Source organism: Stegostoma tigrinum, chromosome 21 (genome assembly GCF_030684315.1).
Source record: "Stegostoma tigrinum isolate sSteTig4 chromosome 21, sSteTig4.hap1, whole genome shotgun sequence".
NCBI classification, from domain to species: domain Eukaryota; kingdom Metazoa; phylum Chordata; class Chondrichthyes; order Orectolobiformes; family Stegostomatidae; genus Stegostoma; species Stegostoma tigrinum.
Genome location: NC_081374.1, coordinates 37,496,955 through 37,522,392, shown reverse-complemented (window position 1 = coordinate 37,522,392; position 25,438 = coordinate 37,496,955). Strand labels below are relative to the sequence as shown.

Genomic DNA, 25,438 nt, shown 5'->3' with positions numbered 1-25,438 from the left:
TTTTGACTTGGAAATCCAGCATGCAAAATTCACAAACTGTTTAAATATTAATGTAAGGTTTCCAAATTCCATCCCTGCTCATCCCTATTTATGAAATAATGTTGGTGATGTATTATAGCCAATAATATATGGCTGCAGTATACTCCATGCGAGATGACACACGTGATGTATGTTCATATTTCATGCAGGATCACTCATACATTGCAGGGCTCAGTCTAATGCAGAAGCTGTGTCATGTTAAATACAGTTTACCACAGAGCCTTTTGGTTGCTGCTCTGCAAGGATCCATTCTTCCTCAATCATTTTATTTTTCACCTATCCATTCAAAGTTTATGACAGATGCTGTGAATCCCAAGAATAAAACTGTGACCTGTACGCTTTGGTGCATAAAACAGATTCCATCTATGCTGTTCTTTGTGAGAAACTATAGTTTTTGTTTGATTCTAAGAGCCTATTTTCAAAATGGAAGCCTCTAAACGCGAAAAGCTCCCCCTCCCTGCTCCCCTTCCCCCATTCCACCATCTGATTGAATGTGGTTGACATGTTACCTGGGCCTATGTTGTGCCTATATGGGATGTATAGAGGATACATCTAATGAAGGCAGTGCACAACAGCGGGGTGTGATGCAAAGCAACTTTATGCACACACCTCTGAAGAAGGGTGGCAAAAATAGCACCACCCTAATCTGACACACCCAGACAAGATACGTGGAATTTCTGACAACAGCAGCTCTGCTCAGTCGAGCACAAAGAGCCCCTAATGTAGTCGGTGACCTCTCAGCTTAACCACAATTATCAGGTAGGGTGGAGTTGTCCTTTAAGAGAAATTAGATCTGGTTTTAGCTCGGTAGCTGTCTTCCAGCTTCACCTCCACCCACATTCCATCAAGCCCGAGGGCCTGGGATACCATTTCTAACAGGGCTGCAATACAAACTGTATTGGTTCGGCTCTTAAACTGTTGTCTTCTACCAGCACAGGTAGGTTGAGCCTTACTGATGTTTGCTCAGTCTCTGTTTAGGCACATTGTGGGGGTATTGGTCCCACTGAATAGATGCAGAAACTCACTCATTTTATATCAAACTTGACATTTTTCTTCCGGTCAGAAGGTAAATCGACAGCTTCGTACTTTCTTTTCAAGTTTCTTACAAAAGCTGCAAAATTCAACAGAACGTTGAACGTTGTAGAGGTTTCGTCTGTCAAAGCTGGTTACAAAAATGCTCACATTTCACAGTGTTATTGAGCTCAGACTCAGCTTCAGTGCTCCGGTTCCTTGAAGTTTACCAGTTTGAACGGGCAAAACCATTCGCAATCAGTTTATTTGTACGAGTCTGTGCTCCTTTTTGATTTGATTACTAACACAATGAACAACCTCCTAATTTTGCTTCCAGAATATTCTCTGAGCGAGGGGGAGGGGAGCACGCTGAGAAATCTCTGGCATGTGAATTTATTTAAGCTATTAGTAAAACTGCTGTGCCTTGTGCAGCAGGCCTAGCAATTTAAACCCAATCAACAACACTATGAACTGAAGTAATGGCAATGATACAGAACATAAGAGGCCCATTCCACCAATGGTGTTTATGAATAGGTTTACAGAATAATTCAAATCAGTTTTTAATAGGGTCCTTGAATCATATCTCACAGTGAGAGCAAATCTGAAATTCTGTCATATTTCCTTTTAACTTTTTTTTCAGAAGGTATGGGTTTTACTGCTAGCCCTTGTTGCTGTGGGACAGTGTTGCTAAGTCACCTTGAGCCAATGAGGTTCATGTGCTGTCGGGACTCTCACCGCACCACAGGAATTTGTCACAGCAACCATGAAGGAACTGTGATATAGTTCCAAATTAGGACAGTGTATGGCTTGGAGGGAAGCTTGCATGTATCAGCTGCCTTTTGGGTGGTAAAGGTCCCAGATTTGTAAGGTACTGTCTAATGGGCTTTGGTAAATTACAGTAATGCATCTTTTAGGCAGTACACACTGCTGCTTTTGTGTGATGATGGAAGAAGAAGTGAATGTTGAAAGTGGTGGATTGGGCGCTGGTCAAATTGAGACTCATCCAGGCAAGTGAAGAACATTGCACCAATCTCTTAACTTGTCTTGCAGATGGTGGCCAGGCTTTAGGGAGTTAGAAGGTGAGTTACCTCCCACAGAATTGCTAGTCTCTGACGGCAGCCACAGAATTTAATTTAATTCAATTCAATTCAATCGAATTCAATTTGTCAATGGTTACTGTGTTCTCCTCCCCCGCCGGCAGAGAAGGGCTTTTGATAGTGAAGGAAACAGCAATGGTAATGCCATTGAAGATCAGTTGGAGATGGTTGGATTCTCCCTTGCTGGCGATGGTCATTGTCTGGCACTTGTGAACTTCATGTCAGTTGTCAGCCTAAGCCCAGGTGTTGTGCAGCTCTTGTTGCAAAGAGATACAAATTTCTTCAGGGTCTGAAGAACCACAAATGATGCTGAACATTGTGCAAATGTTGCACCAGGGACTGGGGTTCGATTCCAGCCTTGGGTGACTGTGCAAACTCCACACAGACATTCTCCCTGTGTGCGCAAGTGTTTCCTCCCACAGTCCAAAGAAGGGCAAGTTAGGTGGACTGGGCATGGGAAATTGCCCGTAGTGTTCAGGGATGTGTACAATAGGTGGATTAGCCATGGGAGATGCAGGGATACAGGGATAGGCCTGTCTGCATGAATGATTTCAGAGGGTTGGCATGTACTCAATGGGCTGAATGGCCTGCTTCCACACTGTAGGAATTCTATGATCATCAGAAAACATTTTTACTCTTAATTTATAATAGGGGGAAGATCATTGATAATAGTTGGGCCTAGGACAGTACGCCATGCACAATGTGTACAGCATTAGAGCAATAGTTTGATCTGATAGGTATAAAAGCATAAAGTCCAGGAGTATAGGCATACCCTCCATAGAGCAATTCCAGTATCACTAACAAGTGAAAACCTGTTCAGAGGTAAACATTTGATTGGAAAGAAGCACACCACTTTATTCATTCATGTGATGTGTGAGTCAATGGTTCACCCAGCATTTATTGTCCACACTTAATTACTCTGGAGAAGGTGGTGACAAGCTTCTTTCTTAAAGCACTACAGTCTGCATGGTGTTGGTACACTCATTCACTGTACTGGAATGTAGGGAGTTTTGAGATCTTGACCCAGTGGCGATCTTAACTAGATGAAGGACATGCTAACGCTGTGGCAATCAGAGCAGGTTGGCAATAGGGCATGATTACAAGTCAAGATGGTGTATGGCAAAGAGCGGAACTTGTGTGTGCTAGTGTTTTTGAGCATCTGTTGTCCTGTCCTCCTCATTGGTAGAGTTTGTGGATTTGAAAAATGCTCACGAGCCTGGCAAAGTGAATGTTTAAGACGATGGATGGGGTGCTTAAAAGGGTTAAATTCTATTCAAGTTTCTTCACTGTTCTTAAAGCTATATTTATCCACATTATCCTGCTTTGTGCTATGTAGATGGTGGACAAGCTTTAGGGAATCGGGAGATGAGTTAATCTTGACAGATTTTTCAGCCTTTGACTTGCTCCTGGAGCAACGGTGTTTACCTTGCAGGTCCAGTTACATTTCTGGTCAGTTGTGACCCCTTTTTAGTGTGGATGATGGACGTTGCCTTTGAATATCAAGGGGAGATGGATGGACCTTTCTTTATTTGAGCTCATAATTACTTGGCAAATGAGTGACATGAATATTATTACTAGATCATATCACATCTTCCTGTAAGTTGACATAGTCTGCTCTATTGTTGCTGTAAACGTACTGAACATTGTGCAGTTTTCAGTGAATATCCCCACTACTGACCTTAATAATGGAGAAAAAGTCATTGATGAAATAGTTTGAGGTGGATATGTCTACAACATGACATTGAGATTTCTGTTCAGAAATGCACAAGTTCATTTGAGTTTCACCAAACTGGTCAAAGGGGCTTTTATAATGGAAAATTATGATTGACATTGAAATTTTTTAGAATTCCCATCCAATGACAGCTTTTTTTGAGTTAACTCTCTAAAATAAGAACAGCAATGGTAGGTAATTGGTTTCTGATCCTCCTGCCCATTCGATATTCGGAGAAAGGAACATATTTATATACCACATTTTCTGTCCTAATCAACACCCAAAGTGGCTAATGAGAATAATGAAGTAATTTGAGCCATTGATATAATTGTGCAGATGTACAGTTGTCAATTGACCTTGATTTGATGTGTCTGATCAAATAATCCCTGAAAATGGCTGCTATTCCAATTTAGTTTAATGTCTACATTAAAATCTGAAACTGGTTATCAGACTTTGATTTTGATGGAACTCTATCTCTAATTTATGTATTCAAAGTAATATAAAGAACTGACTATTATGAAACAACACTATCAATAATCACACGGTACATTAATGACAAATGATGTCTCTTTCTTCTTTCCCTTCCCTTCCATGTTCTCTTCTTTGAAACTGTTGTCCACCATCTGTAGAACCTTGTTTTAACCGCGTCTCCCCCAAAAGCAGTAACATAGGGATGCCTTACTCTGCTACTATTCTGAATATTGCTCCCTGTCTGTGTGATGGATCCTCAGCCAAAAATGTAATTGTTCTGCTGGTGATGGAGATTTTGTAGAAATCTATTCCCAGGCAATTCATTACAAGCAATTACAAAGCACAAAACATGGGAATGAAGGACCGCTACAAATATATCGACTGAGAATCTCCTTTGACAGCATTGTGTGTTATGGCAACCAGGGTGAGTCTTGGGGACCACTTCGCAGAACACCTACACTCGGTTCGCAATAAACAACTGCACCTCCCAGTCGTGAACCATTTTAACTCCCCCTCCCATTCCTTAGACAACATGTCCATCCTGGGCCTCCTGCAGTGCCATAATGATGCCTCCCGTAGGTTGCAGGAACAGCAACTCATATTCCGCTTGGGAACCCTGCAGCCCAATGGTATCAATGTGGACTTCACCAGCTTCAAGATCACCCCTCCCCCCACTGCATCCCAAAACCAGCCCAGCTCATCCCCACCTCCCTAACCTGTTCTTCCCCTCACCCATCCCTTCCTCCCACCTCAAGCCACACCTCCATTTCCTACTTACTAACCTCATCCTGCCCCCTTGACCTGTCTGTCCTCCCCGGACTGACCTATCCCCTCCCTACCTCCCCACCTATACTCTCATCTCCACCTATCTTCTTCTCTATCCATCTTCGGTCAGCCTCCCCCTCTCTCCCTATTTATTTCAGAGCCCTCTCCCTATCCCCCTTTTCTGATGAAGGGTCTAGGCCCTAAACGTCAGCTTTTGTGCTCCTAAGATGCTGCTTGGCCTGCTGTGTTCATCCAGCTTCACACTTTATTATCTTAGATCTATTGTGTTAGCTTTTGAGAATCATGTTTGAGTCCTGCAGTGCATTTCATTTATCAGATTTGGAAATTGTCTCAAAGAGTTTGTGATATCATCCAACAGCCTGGTCATTGACTCAACATCAATTACCTTTGGTTTTCTACAAAAGTTAATGAAAACCAAGATGGTGAGAAAAGACCCATTGTGCTTGGCTCCTTTAGTATTAGGAAGAGCAGTTTTGTTTTATGCATTTATAGGTCTAGGGCATCACTGGCCAGGCCAGCATTTATTGCCTATCCCTAGATACTCTTGGGAAGGTTGCAGAAGACTGCCTACTTGAACTGCTGCAGTCCACATGCTGTAGATAGATCAATAACGTTATTAGGGAGGGAGTTCCTGAATTTTGACATAGTGAAGGAACGGTGATGTATTTCCAAGTCAGGATGGTGAGCGGCTCGGAGGGGAACTTGCAGGTGGTGGTGTTCCCACATGTCTGCTGCCCTTGTCCATCTAGGTGGAAGTGGTCATGTGTTTGGAAGGTGGTGTTTAAGGGGTGGTACAAAACTGCTATTGAGTGTTGGTGGTGGAGGAATGTTATGGATGCAAATGCTTTGTCCTTGATGATGTCAAGCTTCTTGATTCGGGAGTATTTTATCACACTCCTAACTTGCACCTCTTGTAGATGTTAGAAAGTCAGGAGATGAGTTACTTGCTGCAGGATTCTAGACTCTCTCCTGCTCCTGGAGCCATTACTTCATATGGTTAATCGAGTTCAAATTTTGGTCAATCTTCCAGGATTTAGTGGGGAATTTTGATGGTGATGGTAATGCCATTGAATGTCAAGGGACAATGATTAGATTCTCTTTTGTTGGATATAGTCACTACCTGGCATTTGTACGGCAAAAATGTAACTTCCCACTTTTCAGCCCAAGCCTGAATATTGTCCAAGTCTTGCTGATCTTGGACATGGACTGCTTCAGTATAAGAGAAGTTCTGAATGGTGCTGAACATTGTGCAATGAATGGCAAACATCCCACTGTTGACCTTATAATGGAGGGAAGGTCATTGATGAGACATCTGAAAATGTTTGGACCTAGGACACTAGCCTGAGGAACTCCTGCAGAGGTGTTCTGGAGCTCAGATCTCCAACAAACAGAACTATCGTCCTATGTGCTGGGTATGATTCCAACCAGTGGAGAGGTCTCCCCCTGATTTCCATTGACTCCAGTTTTTCTAGGGCTCCTTGATACCATATTCAGTCAAATTTAACACTGATGTCAAGGGCAGCCACTCCCAACTCACCTCTGGAACTCAGCTCTTTTGCCTTTGTTTAAACCAAGGCTGTAAAGTGTTCAGGAGCTAAGTGGGCCTTGAGGAACCCAAACTGGCATCACTGAGCAGCACTGTTGTGAACACCTTCCATTTAGAACAGACTGATAGGGTGGGTCGGATTGTCCTTTGTCCAGATCGACAGGTAAATGCCAGTATTGTGCTATATTAGAACACACCTGCCAAGTAACATCTGGGAGCCAATGCCTTTGTTACAATTGCAGGAATGTTGTCAGTATCCAGTCTGTCCAACTGTTTCTTGAAATCACAAACAGTGAATTGAATTGGCTGAAGGCTGGCATCTGTGATGCTGGGACCACTGGAGGAGGCCAAAATGCCAAATCTACACATTACAAGCCTAAGTATATCTGGTGGTCAGTTTGAGAGCTCTAAGAGCTTCCAGTTTGAAATATGGGTAAGATGTTGTAAAGGTCATTGTCCGAAAAGGGCTATCATGCGGTAGAGGTTCTCCAACATTGCTGTTAGACTCAGAGCTCCAGGATTATGTCCCAGCGCTGACAAAGGAACAGAGATATAAGTTGAGAAGATATTTGACTTAGCCATGATGGCTTCTCATATATCCACTTCCCTTGTCCTTCTAGGTAGAGGGGATTGAGGGTTGAGAGGAGCTGCTGAAGAGATCCGAGTATACTGTGGATAATAGATGCTGTGGCCAGGTATTCTGATGGTAGAGGTTTGATGTATGTTTAAGTTCAATCTCACTATATTATCCAACATTCTACCCCAATAACCAAAGGGTTGAGAATCGGCCTGTTGAGTCATATGAAGTTTGATGGTAGATATTTGTGATTGAGCAGACCACATGGAATTGAAGGAGACTCAATGAGTTCAAGTCTACAATGTCTACTCCTCCACTAGAAGTCCAGAAATAACTCCCATGAAGCTTATATTTTCTTTAGGATTACTTTAGGCAGCATCCATGAAAAACTATACAGCTCACCAAGCCGTTAGCCCATAATTAATTGGCCATTGATCCATTCTCCCACATGAAAATCTGATGGATTGAGCATCCCCAAACTGTTTGTGCTTTCGTTCTTTGAATTTTAAATTTAATAGCGATTTTTTTTCCCTTTGATTTATTCACGGGATGAGGGTGTCATTGGCTAGGCCAGCATTTATTGCCCAGACGGCAGATATAAGTCAAACAGATTACTGAGAGTCTGGAGTCACATGTCGGCCAGACCAGGTCAAGATGGACAGTTTCCTTCCCTAGGTAAATGTGATACCTTCAATCTTATTCCAAATGACAACAGAATATACAGAAGAAAGGTACACAGTTTAATTTTTTTCAGCCATGCATTCTTCATGCAACGGCCAGTTGATTTCTAAACTAAACATTCACTGCTGATGCAGCATTGTGCGTGTTACAATTTTTCCAATGCAATCTCTACTGGATTGGAAATATCTTGTGAGTATCTAAAAAGTAGTTACATGTCTGTTTGAACTGTATAGATCGTCCACATTTAGACTGGGAATGTTATGTTGATCAGATTATGCAAACCAGAGATGGTGGATAAGAACCTTGCATAATGCAACAAAGCAAGCCAAGCTTTGAAAGTTACTGGCTTAGGATCAAACATTATAATTCCACAGACGAACTTGACACATTGTATTTCTGTTCTGTGTCTTTGCCTTTCAAACTGCCAAAAGCACTGGCTTTTAATCTATTTTAATTGGGGGATCAATCGTGTATTTTGTCACACATTAAGTTGTTTCAAGAGATGTTAATGCTTTCATTGAGCTTCAAAGGCTGGCTTTTCAGTTTAGATTTATGCATGTTTACTTCTATAGGCCTTGTCCTTGTCACATTCCAATAAATATTTTGAGTAAATTTGATTGAGGAAAATGGCTTTGTCTATGTTCATTAAACAATGAGTTTAATTTTTTTAATATAAAGATCTTATTCAGAAATGTTTGTAAAGCTGTAAAATTGATTTTGTGGCATATATTTTGCACCGATTTTGAAGTTATGAGCAATTTGACCATGGTAGAATTGAGAAGCCCTGACTCGGGACGGTGGAACTGTTACATTATTTCTGTTTTAGATGTGATGAATAAGAAAATTGATCTTACATGTTGCCGTTTTATTTTGATTCCAATTGAATGCTCCTGTTCTGCCACAGAAGACCCCATGAAAGGGCCTCTCAAATGAAGATAAGCCTTCAGATTAGTGTTGAATGTATACTTGTGGTAAAATGGTGTGGGTTATATCAATCAGAAGTTACATAGATATCTCAAAACACTGGGATTTAACAATAGGTGAGTGTGTTGACTAGTCTGCCTTGTACTTAATACCTGTATATGAAGAAGTCCAACACATTGATGTTCAGTGTTTTGGGGAAGGTTTCACTCAATTATCTATTTATTGTTGACATTGGAAGAATGATATCTTGATCCTTCAAGACTAGTAGTCAGTTTTCTCCACTAACGTCTGTACTGCCTATTCCAGTTGACTCATTGAGTATCTGGATTGCACCCCAGAAACTTTATCACACATCTGTTGCTGGGAAGACAGCTGTTCTTGCCTGAAGGCAGCCCTATGGGTAACAATGACTGCTTCCTTGTGCTGCAGTCATTGTATCTTCTGTGTTGTTGGAGGTAAATGTGAAGTGCGAGTTATTTGGATGAATTCCAGATGCCTTCTATTCAAGTGGTGTACCAGGTGGCAATCGCTTGAAAGGAGATGTTGTGTTCTTGATGCTCCTCGCCTAGCTATAGCACACAAATCTTCAAAGGAACAAAGGATGATTGAGATTGACTGACCGCCTGTAAACAAAAGGAAGTTATTTTAAAATTACTGCTTTGATCGATAGAACTTTGACGTGATCACAATTGATGGGACTCCAGGGCATCTCAGCTACTGAGAGGACTTGAGCTGAGTCTTAAAACAGGCCCTCAATAATCTGGGCTATGGCATGGGATCTGGGAGAGTTGTGTGAGAGGTCAGGTGAGGCTGTTCAGATTAACCTGTTGTACTTTCAAATGGAGTTCTGCGCTTTGAGATGAGATTCTCACTAGGGAGCAGTGATATATATATTGAGGGAGATTATTGCTTGTTAACATATCGTCTTGTTAAGATGCAGCTTCCTGTTCTACCCCAGCCACGATATCAACAATTCCTGACATGAACGCCATATCATGTACACTGCCGCTTTAGCTCACTGCTTAGTGTCCAGGCCGTCATCTTTGATATCAACTGACATCATCTCAGAGCACGTTCTGAGGCACTAGCCGCACAGACTCCATGCCCCTGGATGCTGGCACCTGCTAGCCCCTCTGGGCCCTTGTGACACCTCCCCAATCCACTTGCAGGACACTTCCACACTTTAAAGCTGCATTTCAGGGTATACTGGCGAAAAGCATTGCAATCCTGCTGCAAAGACACTGTCCATCCAGGGACGGACAGCTGGCTCTGTCATTACACCATGCTGTGTCTCAGTGCCACTCCCTTGCTCCTATAGCTGTCACTCACTTAGCGCCTACCTGCATGCTTCCAACGCACCTGCCTTGTGTTGCCTTGCCTCTCAATGCAGACACAGAGCCTGGGCACTTATTTTGCTGCCCTCAGTCAAGGGGGTGGACATCTTGCTGTATAACAGAATGCGACATCAATCGTGTCCCTGCAGCATATGCGAGCAGCTTACCCAGCAAACACACGGCATGTGCTGCAATCAAACAGTGGTGACACAAAGTCAAAGGGCATTAGTCATCAGTGAAGTCCTTGGAGGTAGCCATCAGTCAGGAGGTCCTGGTGCAGTAAGTCAACGGCATGCTCTAATACTTGTGCAGGGACCTGGCCACCGTCAGGCATTCAGTCAGGCTGTTTCCAATCCAGGGACTGGGGCACAATCAGTCCTGAGGCTCCTTTAGTGGCATGATGTTGGGGGGTGGTGGGGAATCATTGCTGACACAGTCAGGGAGATGTACAGGCATCAGTCAAGGGTCTGGGCAATCCTCATCTGGGACTGTCCAGTTAGGTCAATCATGACATAATCAGACCATAGTGTCCGTCCAGTAAAGGCAAGGGGTAAGGTGCGGTGTGGGAGGAAATGGGGAACATCTTCATGGGGATTGGGGATTGCTCGCTGGGTGGAAGGGGGAATTATGGTAAAACAAGGATCGGAATGTCTCACGTTGTGGGGTACCTCGTAAAGATCACCCTGGTGCACAGGAAGGGAGTGTGTATGAACAGACTTGTCATGGTCTCTTTTATTTACCAGGGGCTGACAGGGGAAGATGGGAATGAACCGGATCATCTAGATTGGTTGAGAAGGGACCTGAGGAGGTGCGATGGGCTTGCAAGGGGGGATCTGCCAGGAAGAGAAATTGACCTGGACCAAACAAAGGTGGAACCAGGAAATTACTGTCTAAGGAGCACTCACTGTCACCTTCCATCACCCTGGAAATTGGAACTGTGTGACGGTGAGGAAAATGACAACCATTCCTAGAATGGGCAAGGTAAGGGTCAGGGATTGTGTGTGGGTGGGTAGGGGGCAAGGGTTGCCAAACCCTGTGAAATGGGGCCATTCAAATTGACATGCAGAGACCTAATGTCTGACCTCAGTGCGATAGTTACTTTAGGGGCTATAGGGAGACATACGCAAACAGATTTAGTGGCATCAGGAGCATGTTCGAACCAACATCCAACTTTATTTGCAGTGAAATGTCACCAATGCCACCAATGTGACCTGAGGGTTTTCTTTTCCATTTCTGTCCCACAACAGCCCAGAGCAGTCCCACTTCCTGCACCGCAAGTGGGTGCAGACGGTCCTACATTGAAGACTGATGGCCTCGGAGGTTTGGTTGGATTACTCCAGAAGCATTTTTGTCCTCAAGGAGCCCAGACATTCTGAGTGTGTCCTTGCCAGAAGGAAGTGCACCCGTCCTTGGCTTGAACTCCCTCAGGTAGGTTAGATTTGGACGGTCCATCGCCTCTGGAGTGTCCAGAGAGGAGACCTGTGAGGATCTGGTGTGTGACTCCTTCTCTGGTTCCTTTTGAGGACAGGACACTTGCAATGGGTTCCATGTAACCTGCCTTGCTGTTGCTGCTGAGAGCAATAGAGTGCTGGCTATACAAAAGCCTGGTTCGGCCACATCTGGAGTATTGTGTCCAGTTCTGGTCATGTCATTACAGGAAAGATGTGGAAGCGTTGGAAAAGGTGCAGAGGAGATTTACCTTGAATGGTGGGAAGGTCTTACGAGGAAAGGTTGAGAGAGCTAACACTTTTCTCTGAAGAACGACAAAGGATGAGAGATGACTTGATAGAGGTGTACAAAATGATCAGAGGTAAAGATAGAGTTGACAGCCAGAGACTTTTTCCTAGGGTGGAGGTGGCTTTTACGAAGGGACATAGTTTTAAAGTGAGTGGAGGTAGATATCGGGGTGACGTCAGAGGTAGGTTCTTTACTCAGAGAGTGGTAGGGGTGTGGAATGCATTGCCGTAGAGGGTAGTGGAGTCAGCCTCATTAGGGGCATTTAAGTGGCTATTAGACAGGCACATGGAAGATAGTGTAAGGTAGCGGTGGAGGTTAGATAGACCTTAGATTTCGGGTAAAAGTTCGGGACAACATCATGGGCCAAAGGGCCTGTACTGTGCTGTACTGTTCCATGTTCTATGTTCTATGTTCTAATGGTCTGTGCGCACATCCAGCAGGCCCTGAGATTACGTGCTTGTAGCAGCTGGGTCACTAGGGCAGCTGCTGCCTTGCAGCTTCTGGGCTACTAGGCCAATCCCTGTTTGCTCCTGTTCCTGCCTGTGCCTGTGGATGAAGTCCCCAATTGCCAACGCCACAGGATCCTCTGCTGCTCAGGGCTGAGCAGATGCCTGGTTATTTGGTCACCCTCTGTTCTGGGGCGTTGCTTCCTCAGCCAGCTATGGAGACATTGGAGTGAGGTGCTCCTGACTCTAATCTGGCTGGAATTCCCAAAGAGGTGCCAGTTTCTGAACTGCTGCAGAGTGTAGGAGGCGGTGATGCTAAAAAAAAATCTCCTTCTCAGTGATGCTGGATAACTGTGTCTTCAGAAGCAACACAGTGCATATCCTGATTGATCTTTCACAACTCAAAAGAGAAAAGACGTTGTGTTCAAGGGTTATAGTGTGAGCAATAAACAGCACTAGCTGAGAGACCTGCCCTGGAATAGAATGGTACCGACATGGTTGATGGCATATGAATGTCCCAGGGTCTCAACAGGAGCACTCCTAGTTGGGGAGTATGGCACTGGCACATGGGGGCTTCTCCAAGCCCAGGATTCTATTCTCGAGGGCACTAGGAACCTGATGTCAGACACACCCCATCCATTTAAGTCCTCTCTGCCCTATTGTGAGTTGTCTTTTCTCCTCAAATGAGAGAGAGAGAGGGAAGGATTCAGTCAGGTGCAAGTGGCTGACACGGCTGTTAATGCTGGTACACGTGGAGAAAGCTAGTGAGGTGTCCAAAGCATGTCCACGTGGGGTTAAGTAGGGTGTGCAGGGTGTCTGGAAGAGTGTGTGAGGATGTAACAGTGTGAATGGTAGGGCACTAGCCTAACTGGGAGGTGGGGACAGTGGCCGAATAGATGGGACATGGCAAAGAAAAGATGGTGGCACTTAGAGTGCCAAAGGTTGATGACCATGTTATAGCATTACTGTGCATTCCTCTGTGCTGTGGAGACCTCATTGACCCTGGTGGCAATCTCAGCTCAAGCTGGTAGGATCTGTTGATGTGGCTTCCTCTGTGTCTCCAGATGAAACAGGACGCCCATCCTCTGTCCCATCCCATCCCATCAACAAGGACATCCAGGCCCCTGTCTGCAAGGCAGGCCACCAATTTTCTCCTGTCTGCAACATTCGGGGAGAAGGTAATGAACCAAGCAGGGCAGCTTTGGAATGCCACTGCTTGTCCAGGTGCTATACATTGTTTGAAAGATGACAAGATTGCCAGGAACGACAGTCCATTCCTGGACATCTGGTGAGAGGTGGCTACTTCTGGCTTTCGCTAGCATTGGAAAAGAGGGTGCTACAGGTTATGGTAGGTAGTTAATGAAGTGAGTTTGGGACAATAAGGCCAGAAGTCTCACTTTTCATTACAGAGAGAGAGCCCCTGTGAAACTCAATGAAATTGACATCTTGCCAAAATATTGTAAGATTTAGTCCATTGTGTTTACTTGACATATTATATTCCCTGCTTCTGCTAGTACGTATAATAGTGGGCAACCTTCTCTTTGAGCTGTTTCAAGTCTTCAAGAATTTTCACCACAGGAAATTATGCAACATTTAATAATGTTAGTGTCCAATGTAACTAATATCGTGCTCCTGGTGAGGTTTTCCTTGTGTTTGAGGATCGCTGGAGGAGAATGTCAGCAGTTTATCACTTACAAAACTGGTACCTCTTAAGAGTATCCAATATGGTGTGGTGTAACATCATATCATTCCATTTGCTTTCAACCACTCTGCTGGTTCTTCTGTCAATAGTAATTGCACCATCAATGCAGAATTTGTCAACATAAATTGACACATGATCTTCATTTTAAGTAAGCAAAGACTTTTTCAACTTTTGAGCTGTGGCCTTTTCTGCTCATATCCCCTTGATAATGTTCTTTTAAAAACATCTCAAATGCTGGGTATTATAAAGTAGAATTTATGACATGTACAGAGCTACCTCAATTCAAAGCAATCATGGAATGACTTCAAAGTTGTCTATAATATTTTTGAGTAGTCTTCAACTGAATTAGTTGTGGTTACTTTCATGGCTGCTTTAAAAGATTGTTTGTGCAGTATTAAGCTACAAAATCAAAACCTTTTACTACTCCTTCTTTCATTTAATCTTGGTCAAGTTGTCACTTATTCTGACAAAGATTGAGAACTCACTGACTGGTGGAGTCATCTTTTCATGGAGCATTTGATTTTGAGAAAGTACTTTGGTACTCCTCTTTAAATTATTAACCTGTCTATCATTTCATCTAGTTACAACCTATTCTGAAAATTCCCCTTGACAGCAACATTCTGAGCTTTGATTTACCTGCGCAGTTCACCATCAGATACTGTAACATTAGAAATAGATAAATGCCTCCAATTCATGTAAGGGCAGATCTCAGGTGACTGATCCAAGAAAATTTCCAGGAGCCTTATTATGTTTGAGTCAAAGTCTCAGCCAGAGAATTCCAGTACTGTACATAAGATAACAACATTTTTGCTTTACATCAGTCAAGTGTTTTGTCTAAGTCTTATTAAGCAATTAAATGTGGTATATGGGATAAGCGAACATAAATCAGTACACTAGCACAAAATACTGAGATCGGGAGATGAAACAACAGGCCAACAGTTAAAAACATTGAATGGAGTGAAATAATTAATTTCCTGTCTACACAGGAAAGGCAAAGGAAGTTTGTCAATTATTGTGTGGAACTTAGACAGTAACAACAGGCCTGAAGAGGTCAATAAGTTGGTTAATTGTACAGTTTAATCCGACTGTAGCGTCTGCAGTGCTGGGAGTTGTACTCCACTTAGTTTGGAGAGATTGACTTAGGGAGTGGCTTTTGTGGTCATTGGTGAAGGGGCTTGCTGCTGACTTTAAAGAAACCCTCACTGAGAGAACTAGCAGTCTCTGCGGCGAGAACTTTCATTCTTGGTGTTGAATTAATTTAAACACTCTTACTAATGGCCATTACCAGTGGGGGCTGTGGAATGATGCCATCAAGCTGTAAAAACACACCGCTGTATTGAGGAATTCTCTCAAAAGCCCAATTCCACCTGATTGGAAACGCTGTTACAAGTTAAATTGTTGCTCAATGATAATATGAGGAGAAGTCCTGCATGATATCCACTGACTTCACTGTCAGTTCTGGGGTTTTTGCAGCAGAGTCTTTGGTGGAGCAGTGAACAGGAGACCCCAACTCCAGGATTTCTGCATTGCTTACTTTCATGCATTAAATCCTGACCGTGTGGTCAATTTCAGAGGGTGATGATGGTAAAAGTTACCAGTTTGCCACTGGCAAAGTCTGTGATATTGATTAATAGAATTTTGAAGTGTCCCACCAACAGATTCATTTTGAAGTGTGGTCTGTTGTTTCATAGACCTATTCATGAGTATGTCAGTCCCATATGGAACAATTAAATGAATGCTCATGAGTCTGAAAGCCCATAACTATCTATCTGACCAAACGGATGAAACCATTGGATGAAGGTGAAACAAGGAATAACCTTATGTCTTTAGTTTTGGAGAAAATGGTAAATGTTCATCCTCCCTACCACTACTCTCGACTAACGCATGCCACCACATTGAAAGATTTTAACAAGAGCATGTAGACAATGCTGAATAGACTGACAGCATTCTTGTGTAACAAGTGAAAAATGTCCACTGATGTGATTATACACTTAACATAAGGAAAATATTTACCAAAGAACCTAAATTTTCAAAAGGCATTTTGGTGAAAGCTATGGGATAAGATATTAGTAATGGCAAAAACGATCATGGTATCGCTACCTCAATGGTTGAATTATCTTCAAATTCTCTGCAATTACATTAAACAATTCAATTTCATGTTTATCCATTGTTACATTTACAGTAGAATGGGTAAACCTTGGCAGGTCAAACTATAATACCTTCGTCCATGTCCTCCAATGATCCATGACAGGTGCTTTACTCCATATTTCCAATAACCCATGATTTCTCTGGAGCTGATCATCATCTTTCCCTTCCTGTTTTGATTCCATGATTTTGACAGTGTCATTTTGTTTTCAGGGGCCTGCAATAATAAAGCAGCATAGTGTGTATGGTTTTTATGATCAGACTCTAGGTGAGCCTCCCCAGTTTGTTACCATTGCGGGCAAGACGCCACAAATTATTCAACTCCAGGCTGAGGGACATAAAGCGACTCCTGTTGGTGATCCACCTGTACCCATAGTTAGTTGCAACAAGGTTGATTTGAAAAGGGTCCCTTCTCTTGTGAGTGCAGACCCAACTGAACATATTTTAAAAGTCTCTGATGAAGGGTCTAGGCCCGAAACGTCAGCTTTTGTGCTCCTGAGATGCTGCTGGGCCTGCTGTGTTCATCCAGCCTCACATTTTATTGTCTTGGATTCTCCAGCATCTGCAGTTCCCATTATCACTGATATATTTTAAAAGGAGCCTGTTTATCTAGACTTGAATTAATCAAAAGGAATGAGTTTATTAATTATTAAACATGAGAAGTCATAACACATGCACAGAGCAGAAATAAGGGACGAGTCCAATTTTTATTTTAAAAAATCATTCTCTGAATTGTTTGTGGAGAGTAATTATGAGAATATTGTGGTCATTATTGGGTGGCACCAGAAGCATTAACATTAGCCACTAAGCAGTCAAGCTAAGGATTCTTTATTTGTAGATTGATCAAAATTCCTTTGTCCTGATTCCTTTGAGCTGATTGGCAGCACTTAAAATGAGAGAATTTCTTTTCTCTGTTTTACCTGTGTTGCAGGGATGTTAAAATGGCTGTTCTCCAAAGCCGTGGCCCACATAGTCCTTTAGTACACAAATAAAGAAGTGCAGTCAATAACACACACTGACTTTTTGTTGCAGTCAGTTTTTAATCCCTCTTTCATACATTCCTGGAGATTAAGCAGACATCTCTGCCAGAGGTGGCTTTCTGCTTAGAGGTACAGTTGGCCCCCTTGATGTCTCTTCTTCTTAAGTCTCTTCCTGTCTGACAATGCCCTGACTCCTTACAGATGCAACATTCCATTGATCTCACACAGACTTTGCCAGTTACTGAATTTATGTTTGCAGTTTTTATTTTCCTGCAGCAGTTCTACCTTTTTAAAAATCATATTTTGGAATTAAAATTAAAACTTTTTAAAAAATACTTTGTGGATTTTGATCCTTCATGAGAACAATATTTTTCTCTTCCCTTCCAACACATCCATCAACAACAACATTTACAACAAGGGTTCAAGGCTAGGAATTTGTCAGCAAGTAACCAACCACTTGACTCCCAAGTGTGTCCACTAGAAATTGGGGCCAAGTCAGGACTGTGATGGAATAATGTCCACTCGTCTGGATAGGTGCAGATGCCATAACACTTAAGAGGTTGAAACCATGCAAGGCACAAGAGCCTGTTTTAATTGTCACCCCATTCACCAGCGTAAACACTCAATTCTTCCACTGTTGAGATACCGTGGCAGGTGTGTCTACCATTTACAAATGCACAATAGCAACTTGCCAAGGCTTCTCTAACAAGCTGTTACAAACCTGTGGCCTCTACTACCCAGAGGAACAAGGCAGCTGACCCATGGAAATCTGCCACATGCAAATTGCTATCTGCGAGCTTCTCTCTGGGTTGTATTCTTTCCTGTTTTGGAGCCATATGGTCAATTATTTACTACTACTATGTCAAATCCTGCAATGCCATCTGTATCAAAGCTATGGCTGTACCTGCACTACATGGACTACAGCGGTTCAAGAAACAGTGGCTCTCCATAAGATTTTCAGGATTAATTAGGCATGGGTAACAAATGCTGGCCTTTCCAGCCATGCTCAGATCCCATGATGAGTACGAAAAAAGGGGTTCAGGAGGGACAGTCTACTGGAGATCAGCATGGAAGATTACTGTCTTCTGCATTTTACTGATAAGGTGGTCAAAATAAAAATTTTGCCAAGAGCATGTGCTGAAAAGATCTTCGTTATTCTCAGCCAACTCCCTTTTTTTAAGGAAAGCTTTTGGAGACTGGGAACACATGAAGTCAAAACTATATGCATTTTGTGTGTATTAACTGTATTTTCTTAAACTAATAAAAAGAAAGGTTTGTATTTATATAAAAGCATTCAAAACCGCAACCCAAAACAGTTTACAGCCAATGAGAATTTTTGAATGATAGTTAGTTAGGAAACATTGGTCAATTTGAGCACAGCAAGATCCTATAAATAGTGTTTTAAATGTCCAGATGATCAGTTGGTGATTTGAGTGATTAAATATTGGCCAGGATGCCAGGGAGAGCTTCCATGTTCTAACTTGAATGTGCTGTGGGATATTTTGTGTCCACCTGAGAAGGCAACCAAAGCCTCATTTTAACCTTTCATCCAAAAGGTAGCACTTTTGATAATGTAGCACTCCCTTAGCGCTGCAAAGTATAATCCTAGTTAATGAGATAACTTTCTGCAGCAAGAGTTGAACCAAATAACCTTCTATTCCGGTGGAGTAACGTTGAGCCAAAGTTGTCATCTTGATGGTCATTGTTACAGCACACAATGTGTAAACCAGCTTGGGGCTGTCTCAAATTTGTGGATGATGCAACTACCGTAAGTCTTGATTTGGAAATGTTTGAGCTAACATGATACTGCATGAAAACACTGTTAAAAATGACTTGGTATTCTACATGAAATTACTTGGTTAAAGGATGAAGATTAGCAGCATTCTCTCAGACAGAATGCAGGTGAAACCTAGGTTAGTTGGATTTTCACACTAATGTGCACACTGCTAAAGTCCATTCCAGAGACTTGATATTAAACAGTATTCATTCCCCTAAGGAGCAGTCTAAGCATTTTTTAGGGAGACAATCAATCGTGTTCAGATGGTGTCAACACACTGAAAAATCCTTTTGCTCATCTCTGAGCAATTATGTAATCTACAATAAGTCATCTGCTGCACTGCCTTTTAATGTGTAATGGTGATATTTTAATTCTTGATTTAATTGTTGTCATGGGGTCATGTAGCGGGGTGGGAGGGGCGGTGATAATATATCTGGAGATGTCAATACGCTGTATTTAAAACCTGTATTCATCAGATTTAGACCTTACTGGACTATGCAATGCTCACCCTAAGGAGATGATGGATCAATTACGTCGAAAGCTAACAACTGCATCAGTTTGCATTCATGTGAGTACAACTGTAATATCATGGAATTCCATACAGCTAGCTTAACAGTAGTTGCAGTGTGGCTATTTAAGGGTTAAGTTAATGTATCTGATTCAGTTTCAATAGGATATGCCAACTTAAGACACAGAGTACTGATTAGAATCTAGCCACAGGCCACTGCAAGTATAGAGACTGATAACCATCACTCACCATGGGTCGTCTCTGTCTACTGAAAGTATGCTGCAGTTTCTGTAAAATGCTAATGCTCATTTTTCAGGTGCAACAATGCCAGTAGGGTGGCATCAGCTCTTGCTGGGACCTGTCCCTTATCCTTACCATTATCAAACACCCAAATATGATTGTGTGATTTGGACTAGTTTCTGCTATGTGCTACCGTTTTAGGTCAGGGCAACATGAAACATGCCATTCGAGGTAAGGGAATTTGTGGAGATGAGAATTTAGGGTGCATTATTAAGAAAGCTTTACATGCCACACCTTAATTGAGAGTTGAATCCAGGTTTTCTCTGGATTAAAATTGAAATGACCAAATTCTGGAATCCATTAAAGTTGTGCTAAAACAACCTAATCAGTTAAGCATTATGGCAGGTGATTGAATTTACCTGTTGAGGGTAATGTAGCTCCCAAAATAGTAGAATATTACAGTTATAACAGATCCAATGAGAATACCTCCCTACTGTAATACAGCTTTACTGCTTAAGCAAATCTGGCAATGTGGCTTATCACCTCGAAGTGTTAGTTCTGTTGAATGACAGCTAATAGAATATTGCCAACGCAATAAGCTACAATGGTAACAAGCTCCCCTAATGCCTCATCACTATTACAGCTCCTGCAATGGTAAAGGTCTAGTCACTATAACAGCTCCTGCAATGGTAAAGGTCTAGTCACTATAACAGTTACTGTCACAGTATATTTGGAACTACCTATAAATCTGCAGTTATATTGGGAAATCATACTGAATTTGAATCAGTCTTGTGAAATCGTATTCAACTTGTGGGATTTATATACGTGATTAACTTGAATTTGTTATTTGTCAAGAGTGAGTTTTAAATGACCACTCCTGCTTTATGTTACTAAGCCCATATGCAAGGTAAGTGTGATTAAATTACCAGTCCCATTTGACTCTGTGAAATTTATGCTCTTGATCATGTCAGTGTGAAGAAGACACACTTAAGAGAAAGAAAATTGGCGGGAAAGTCATGTTCAAGCTCCTGTCAAACACTTAAATAGCAAGTTTCAAAAATTAGTAGATTCTTCATAAAAGGTTACATTCCTTCCCCACAGCTGCTTCTGGTGAGGGGCCTTCAGGGACCAGGAGCACAAAGAAATAGATTTTAAAATTGGCTGGGGCGGGGGGAGGGGGTGGTAGCGGTTGGAATGGATATGGATTTATCCTTTTTGCTACTATTCCTGTGCATAAAGCTGTACTAAATTACCAACAAATCACCATTCATTAGCATTAAATTGTTAACTCATTCAGACAGGCTACCATGATGGTTGATGAGGGAAGACAGAAATTGACACTGTTGTTATAAATGGGTGCTGTTCTGAGGTTGCAGTTAAGAGAAATTTTATGGGCTGCAGTAGAGGAATCTTCACTTTACATCTGATCCTTGATATGCTGATGTGGGAGTGAATGACGTTGATCACGATAACATAGAGTAGAAAAATGACTATCCTTCCCTTAGGCTATATAGCATAAAAGTCACTAATCTCCCCAAAATGGTTCCCTGTCTGGTGATGCACTGAGTTTTTTGTTGCTGCAACAAATCATATGAAATTTGTAGTGGGTCTACAATCCTGTTTTGCAACTGACTTCAGGAGTATCTGGAGATGGGACATTTGTTTTGAATAAAGACCAATAATTAAACCTCATGCTATAACTGGTGAGAAGATACTGGCACATTTGCAAAATAAAACTTCTATTTGTAGTCTAAATTCAGATGCATTACGTGCTACTTTCCGAAGAAAAATCGATAGTTGATGTGATGATGGTGCTGTCTGGTGTTCAGCTGACCAGTGTATGGGCGAATATCTGCATCAATGGTTTTGTGGTTATGTTGTGCAGTCTGGCCTCAAAGGGATCCTTCCTTGCTCTGCAGCATATGGTCTCAAACTGATTGATCGGTAACGCATTGATTAAGAAAGCTAAGATCCAATTAGGCCTCACTCAGATTTTCCTTCTCCAACATGAAAGCACAATAAAGCAAGAGAACGCATTGTAAACTCAGAGACTGTGTGCACTGTTATTCCAGGTCGACATTGTGTTGTAACATTAACCAGTTCCCACAAGGAAAAAGTTGCTGTCTCATGTCTTTTTTTCAGACTCTCCTCTCACCTTAAAAATGTGCCCCCTCATTCTGAAATCCTCCACCCTTGGAAAAAGACACCTACCATAACCCTATCTGTACACCTTATGATTGAATAAACTTCTATAAGATTACCTCTCAACGACCGTTACAAATTAAACCTGTAAGGTTATATTTTTGTAAAGAGTAATTCTTAAATCCCAAATAATATGTGGTATCATAATTAATTGTCATTTCTATTGTAGCTAACACACATTTATTTTCAAAAGATATTTAGTACACCAACACAAGAGAAGGTGGATTCCTGTCTACTAAGTTTAACTCAAAACTCAGAAGAAAGTGATTGATTTTAGGCTGCCAGAAAAATAATCTCTTTCTATTCAATCTCCCTCCTGCTCTCAAGTTCACTTCCCCTCATCTCCTTTGTTTTGACATATAACCTGGGTTCATTGTCTCACCTAGTGTTACCTTGCCTGAAAAGCCATTCTTTATGTGATATAATGGTCAATGAGTATTCAAAGGTTATTCCACCTCAGCAGACATCCTGGTTAAGCTCCTTCTCTCACACGTCTGAGCAAACACACACACAAGCAAGTGCATACACATGAATGTGTACATATACGCACACACAAATAATCATTATAATAGATCCTTGGATGATACTGTTTTAGAAAAAACACACATCTATAGATTAGCTCATCCCAACACCATGTATTTTTACAAAAGCAAAATACTTTGCATGCTGGAGATCAGAAATAAATCAAAGGGCTGGAAACTCAGCAGGTCTGGCAGCCTCTGTGGAGAGAAACAGTTAATGTTACAAGTTCCCATGACTCTTCAGAACTGTATATTCTTACTTAAGTATAATTTGTCAAAATATAATCCAGCAATGATGCTGCAAAATTCCTGTCCTAACATAATAAAATACTGCAGTGTCCCAAAATGTTCATTCGGCTTTGAACGTAGAAACTTCATTAAGTTCTCATTTTCCAGCCAGATATTAATATATTGTTTAACACCAGTGACTTCCTACTTTAACAGCTATTTAATACAATGGTAAGTGACAGGGAGGCAGTATGTCCGTGTGTGTTTTAAATTATAAGTGATTACAAATAATTCTTTCCAGAAGCACTTCACGATCTTGAAGCAAAATAAACGCGCCCCCTCCTTCAGAGTTACCCATTGTTTTAGTTTCTTCGCCGAATACTGAATGATTTAAAAAAAAGGAAAAACCCCTTGTGGGGGTGAGTCGCAGGGTACACTGCTTCCCCCCCCCACTCCCCTCAAGCCACCTCCCACACAGGAATGGCATTTAGCAAGCCCTCTGCTCCAAGCCCCTACTTCCCCTTGTTTGAACTGACTGACCGTCACGGTGACTTTAACCCCTGCGTGGGCTTTGACATGTTGCAGTTTACACCGACCGGGGGGGGGGGGTCGGGTAAGCCCACAGTGTCGCTTAGAAATTCGGATTTGAGAGAAACAAGACAAACTGGCGCTGACTAATGTGGGAATGTGGCCGCGGGAATGTAAAATATCCCCAGTGTGAATAGTCTGCACCGCGGGCGTACAATATAATCTCAGTGGCCCTTCAATAGTGGGACATGTCGCCGCTCACTAATTGGAGAGAGTCGCTGCGCGGGGCTGACCCCGTTTGAACTTTTCAGAAAGAAATCGCCAGTTGATTTGGAGCTCTGTTTAAAGCGGGCTTTTGAATGGCTCGTTCAAGTTCCCATTTTAGAGATGACGGCGAAGATTGTTTTTTTTTGTAAAAACAATTAATATGTTCATTTCCAAAATGTGTATACTAGCTATAAAACATTGAACTTGTACTACCAATGCTCCGATCCTTATCCGAGTTTTAAATTCACTTTCTGCTCTGATCCTTCACTGACTGCGAAAGTCCCACTCAGGACTTTTTGTCTTTGCCGGAATTGTGCATTTTCTAATGGCCGGGCGACAGGATCCTGTCTTTATCGATCCATTGATTGCACATGGTCCTGTCCTGACCTCCTGATCCCAAAGAAGCCGTTTCCATGGAGACTGGAAGTCCTCCTCCAGCCTTTTTTTCTCTCTCTCTAACAGGAATGTCTTTGGGGCAGCAACTGATTGTAAATTCCTGCAGAGACTGGAAGCATTGCGTATGTCTCCCTCCTCCTCCCTTATTTTAATTTTTTTTGGATTCACTGTAAGATTCAGAGACTCAATCTCTCCATCTCTGACTCTTCCTCTTTTTTTTCTCTCGTGTGTGTCTGTCTGTCTCTCTTACCCCCTCCCCTCACCTCCAACCACCCCCCTCCCCTTCCCTCCCCTCTCCTCCCTCCAGACCTTGTGCTCAAGCAATGAGTAGGACACCGCAGAGGGCGATCTGACTGAAGTGGGAGGCACCGACCGAGGTTCTTTACAGATCCATCAGGACCTTCAAGAGGCAAAACAGAGGCGGGGGGGGGGGGGTGGAAATCGCCCTCTCAGCCCTTCTTAGAAAGAGTCATCTGAAAATGCAGAGCAGAATGGGGGCTGCCTGTCTATCCGGCTGCTACTGTTTGCTACTCATTCTCCTAAACGTACTCACCACCGCGGGAAGCAAGGCTAATCAAGGTAAGGAATCCTTAAGGAGCTTTCTTCTTCTTCCGCTAACCCCACCTCCCTCCCATCCCCTTCGTTTTAAATATGTATTTTCTCCTCCTTTTTTGAGTTTCAGATCACGAAATGAGGGGGCTCAGGGGGTTCTGAATGTGTAGGTGATTTGTCTGTTTGGTGTGTTTAAATAAGATCAACAATTCTACTGAGGGGTAGAGAAAAGAAAGGGCAAAATTTGAACTGGAGAGTTTTTTTGCCACTTGGGTCCAATTTAAGGACAATTTGTGAGTAACTTTTAAATGTTTAAGTGACCCAGGTTAATACCTCATTTATATACCTGGAAAGAGACTGACACAATCTTTGAAGTGTTTGAACTGTGGTTTCTATTCTCTGTACTCCTCATTAAAAGCACTATCCTTCAAACATGACATGTTCAGAATATCTTCTTTCTAGCAGCAGTTTGATAAAAGTTTGGCATCCTCTGTATATTTTAGAAAGGTGAATGGCCAAAGTCATAGATGTAGGTCCAAACATCATTACAACATGGACACATAGATTATTTAATGAGTTCTTGATACACTTTGATAATTGTACATGTGGGGCAAACTGCTCATAAAAGAAGCTACAACACGAGAATTAGAGCAGTGTCTAGGATATTTGTGTGGTGAGCATCATATGCACTTTGCTGTTGCATGAATTTGGCATTTAGTATTCTTCACACATTTTTAGATAGGACCAGAGAGGTGTGATTAATTGTTTTATAATTGGCTCATTGTCTTGTAAACTGCTAGCCAGTAGAAAATAAAATAATCAATTGGCTTGTCACAGATCCAGCCAGCACAGACATGGTACAATACTTACAAATACGCACTCAAATCTGGCTTTTCAGATCCTGTTTTACTTGTGTCTGCTGACATTGTAACAATAGCAAAACAAACAGTGCAATGTGTTTTTAGTCTTTAGTTTATTAGCTGGCCGATTGACATATGTATTTGCTGAAAAATGTAATCTGAACAAGCTGGG

At 42.1% G+C, this 25,438-nt stretch overlaps 1 protein-coding gene and 1 long non-coding RNA gene across 3 annotated transcripts in view; one reads left to right on the top strand and one right to left on the bottom strand.

The window, feature by feature from the left end:
- Positions 1-707: 707 nt before the first annotated feature.
- LOC125462693 (signal peptide, CUB and EGF-like domain-containing protein 3) overlaps positions 708-25,438 on the top strand; it is a 361,430-nt gene continuing 336,699 nt past the window's right edge. Inside the window, exons 1-3 of one of the 2 annotated variants that reach the window (XM_059653452.1) lie at positions 708-798; positions 19,441-19,532; positions 24,162-24,433. In XM_059653452.1, coding sequence (XP_059509435.1) covers positions 24,334-24,433 — 100 coding nt within the window. In that variant the 5' untranslated portion in view covers positions 708-798; positions 19,441-19,532; positions 24,162-24,333. Of the gene's footprint in view, positions 799-887; positions 977-19,440; positions 19,533-24,161; positions 24,434-25,438 lie in introns of those variants that run through there. The other variant, XM_059653453.1, reaches the window with a different exon arrangement.
- LOC132210843 (uncharacterized) lies at positions 9,223-24,467 on the bottom strand. Its single transcript, XR_009447013.1, has 3 exons — positions 24,408-24,467; positions 16,282-16,424; positions 9,223-9,466 (listed from the first exon to the last, which is right to left on the bottom strand). It is a non-coding gene; the product is annotated as an uncharacterized LOC132210843 (long non-coding RNA).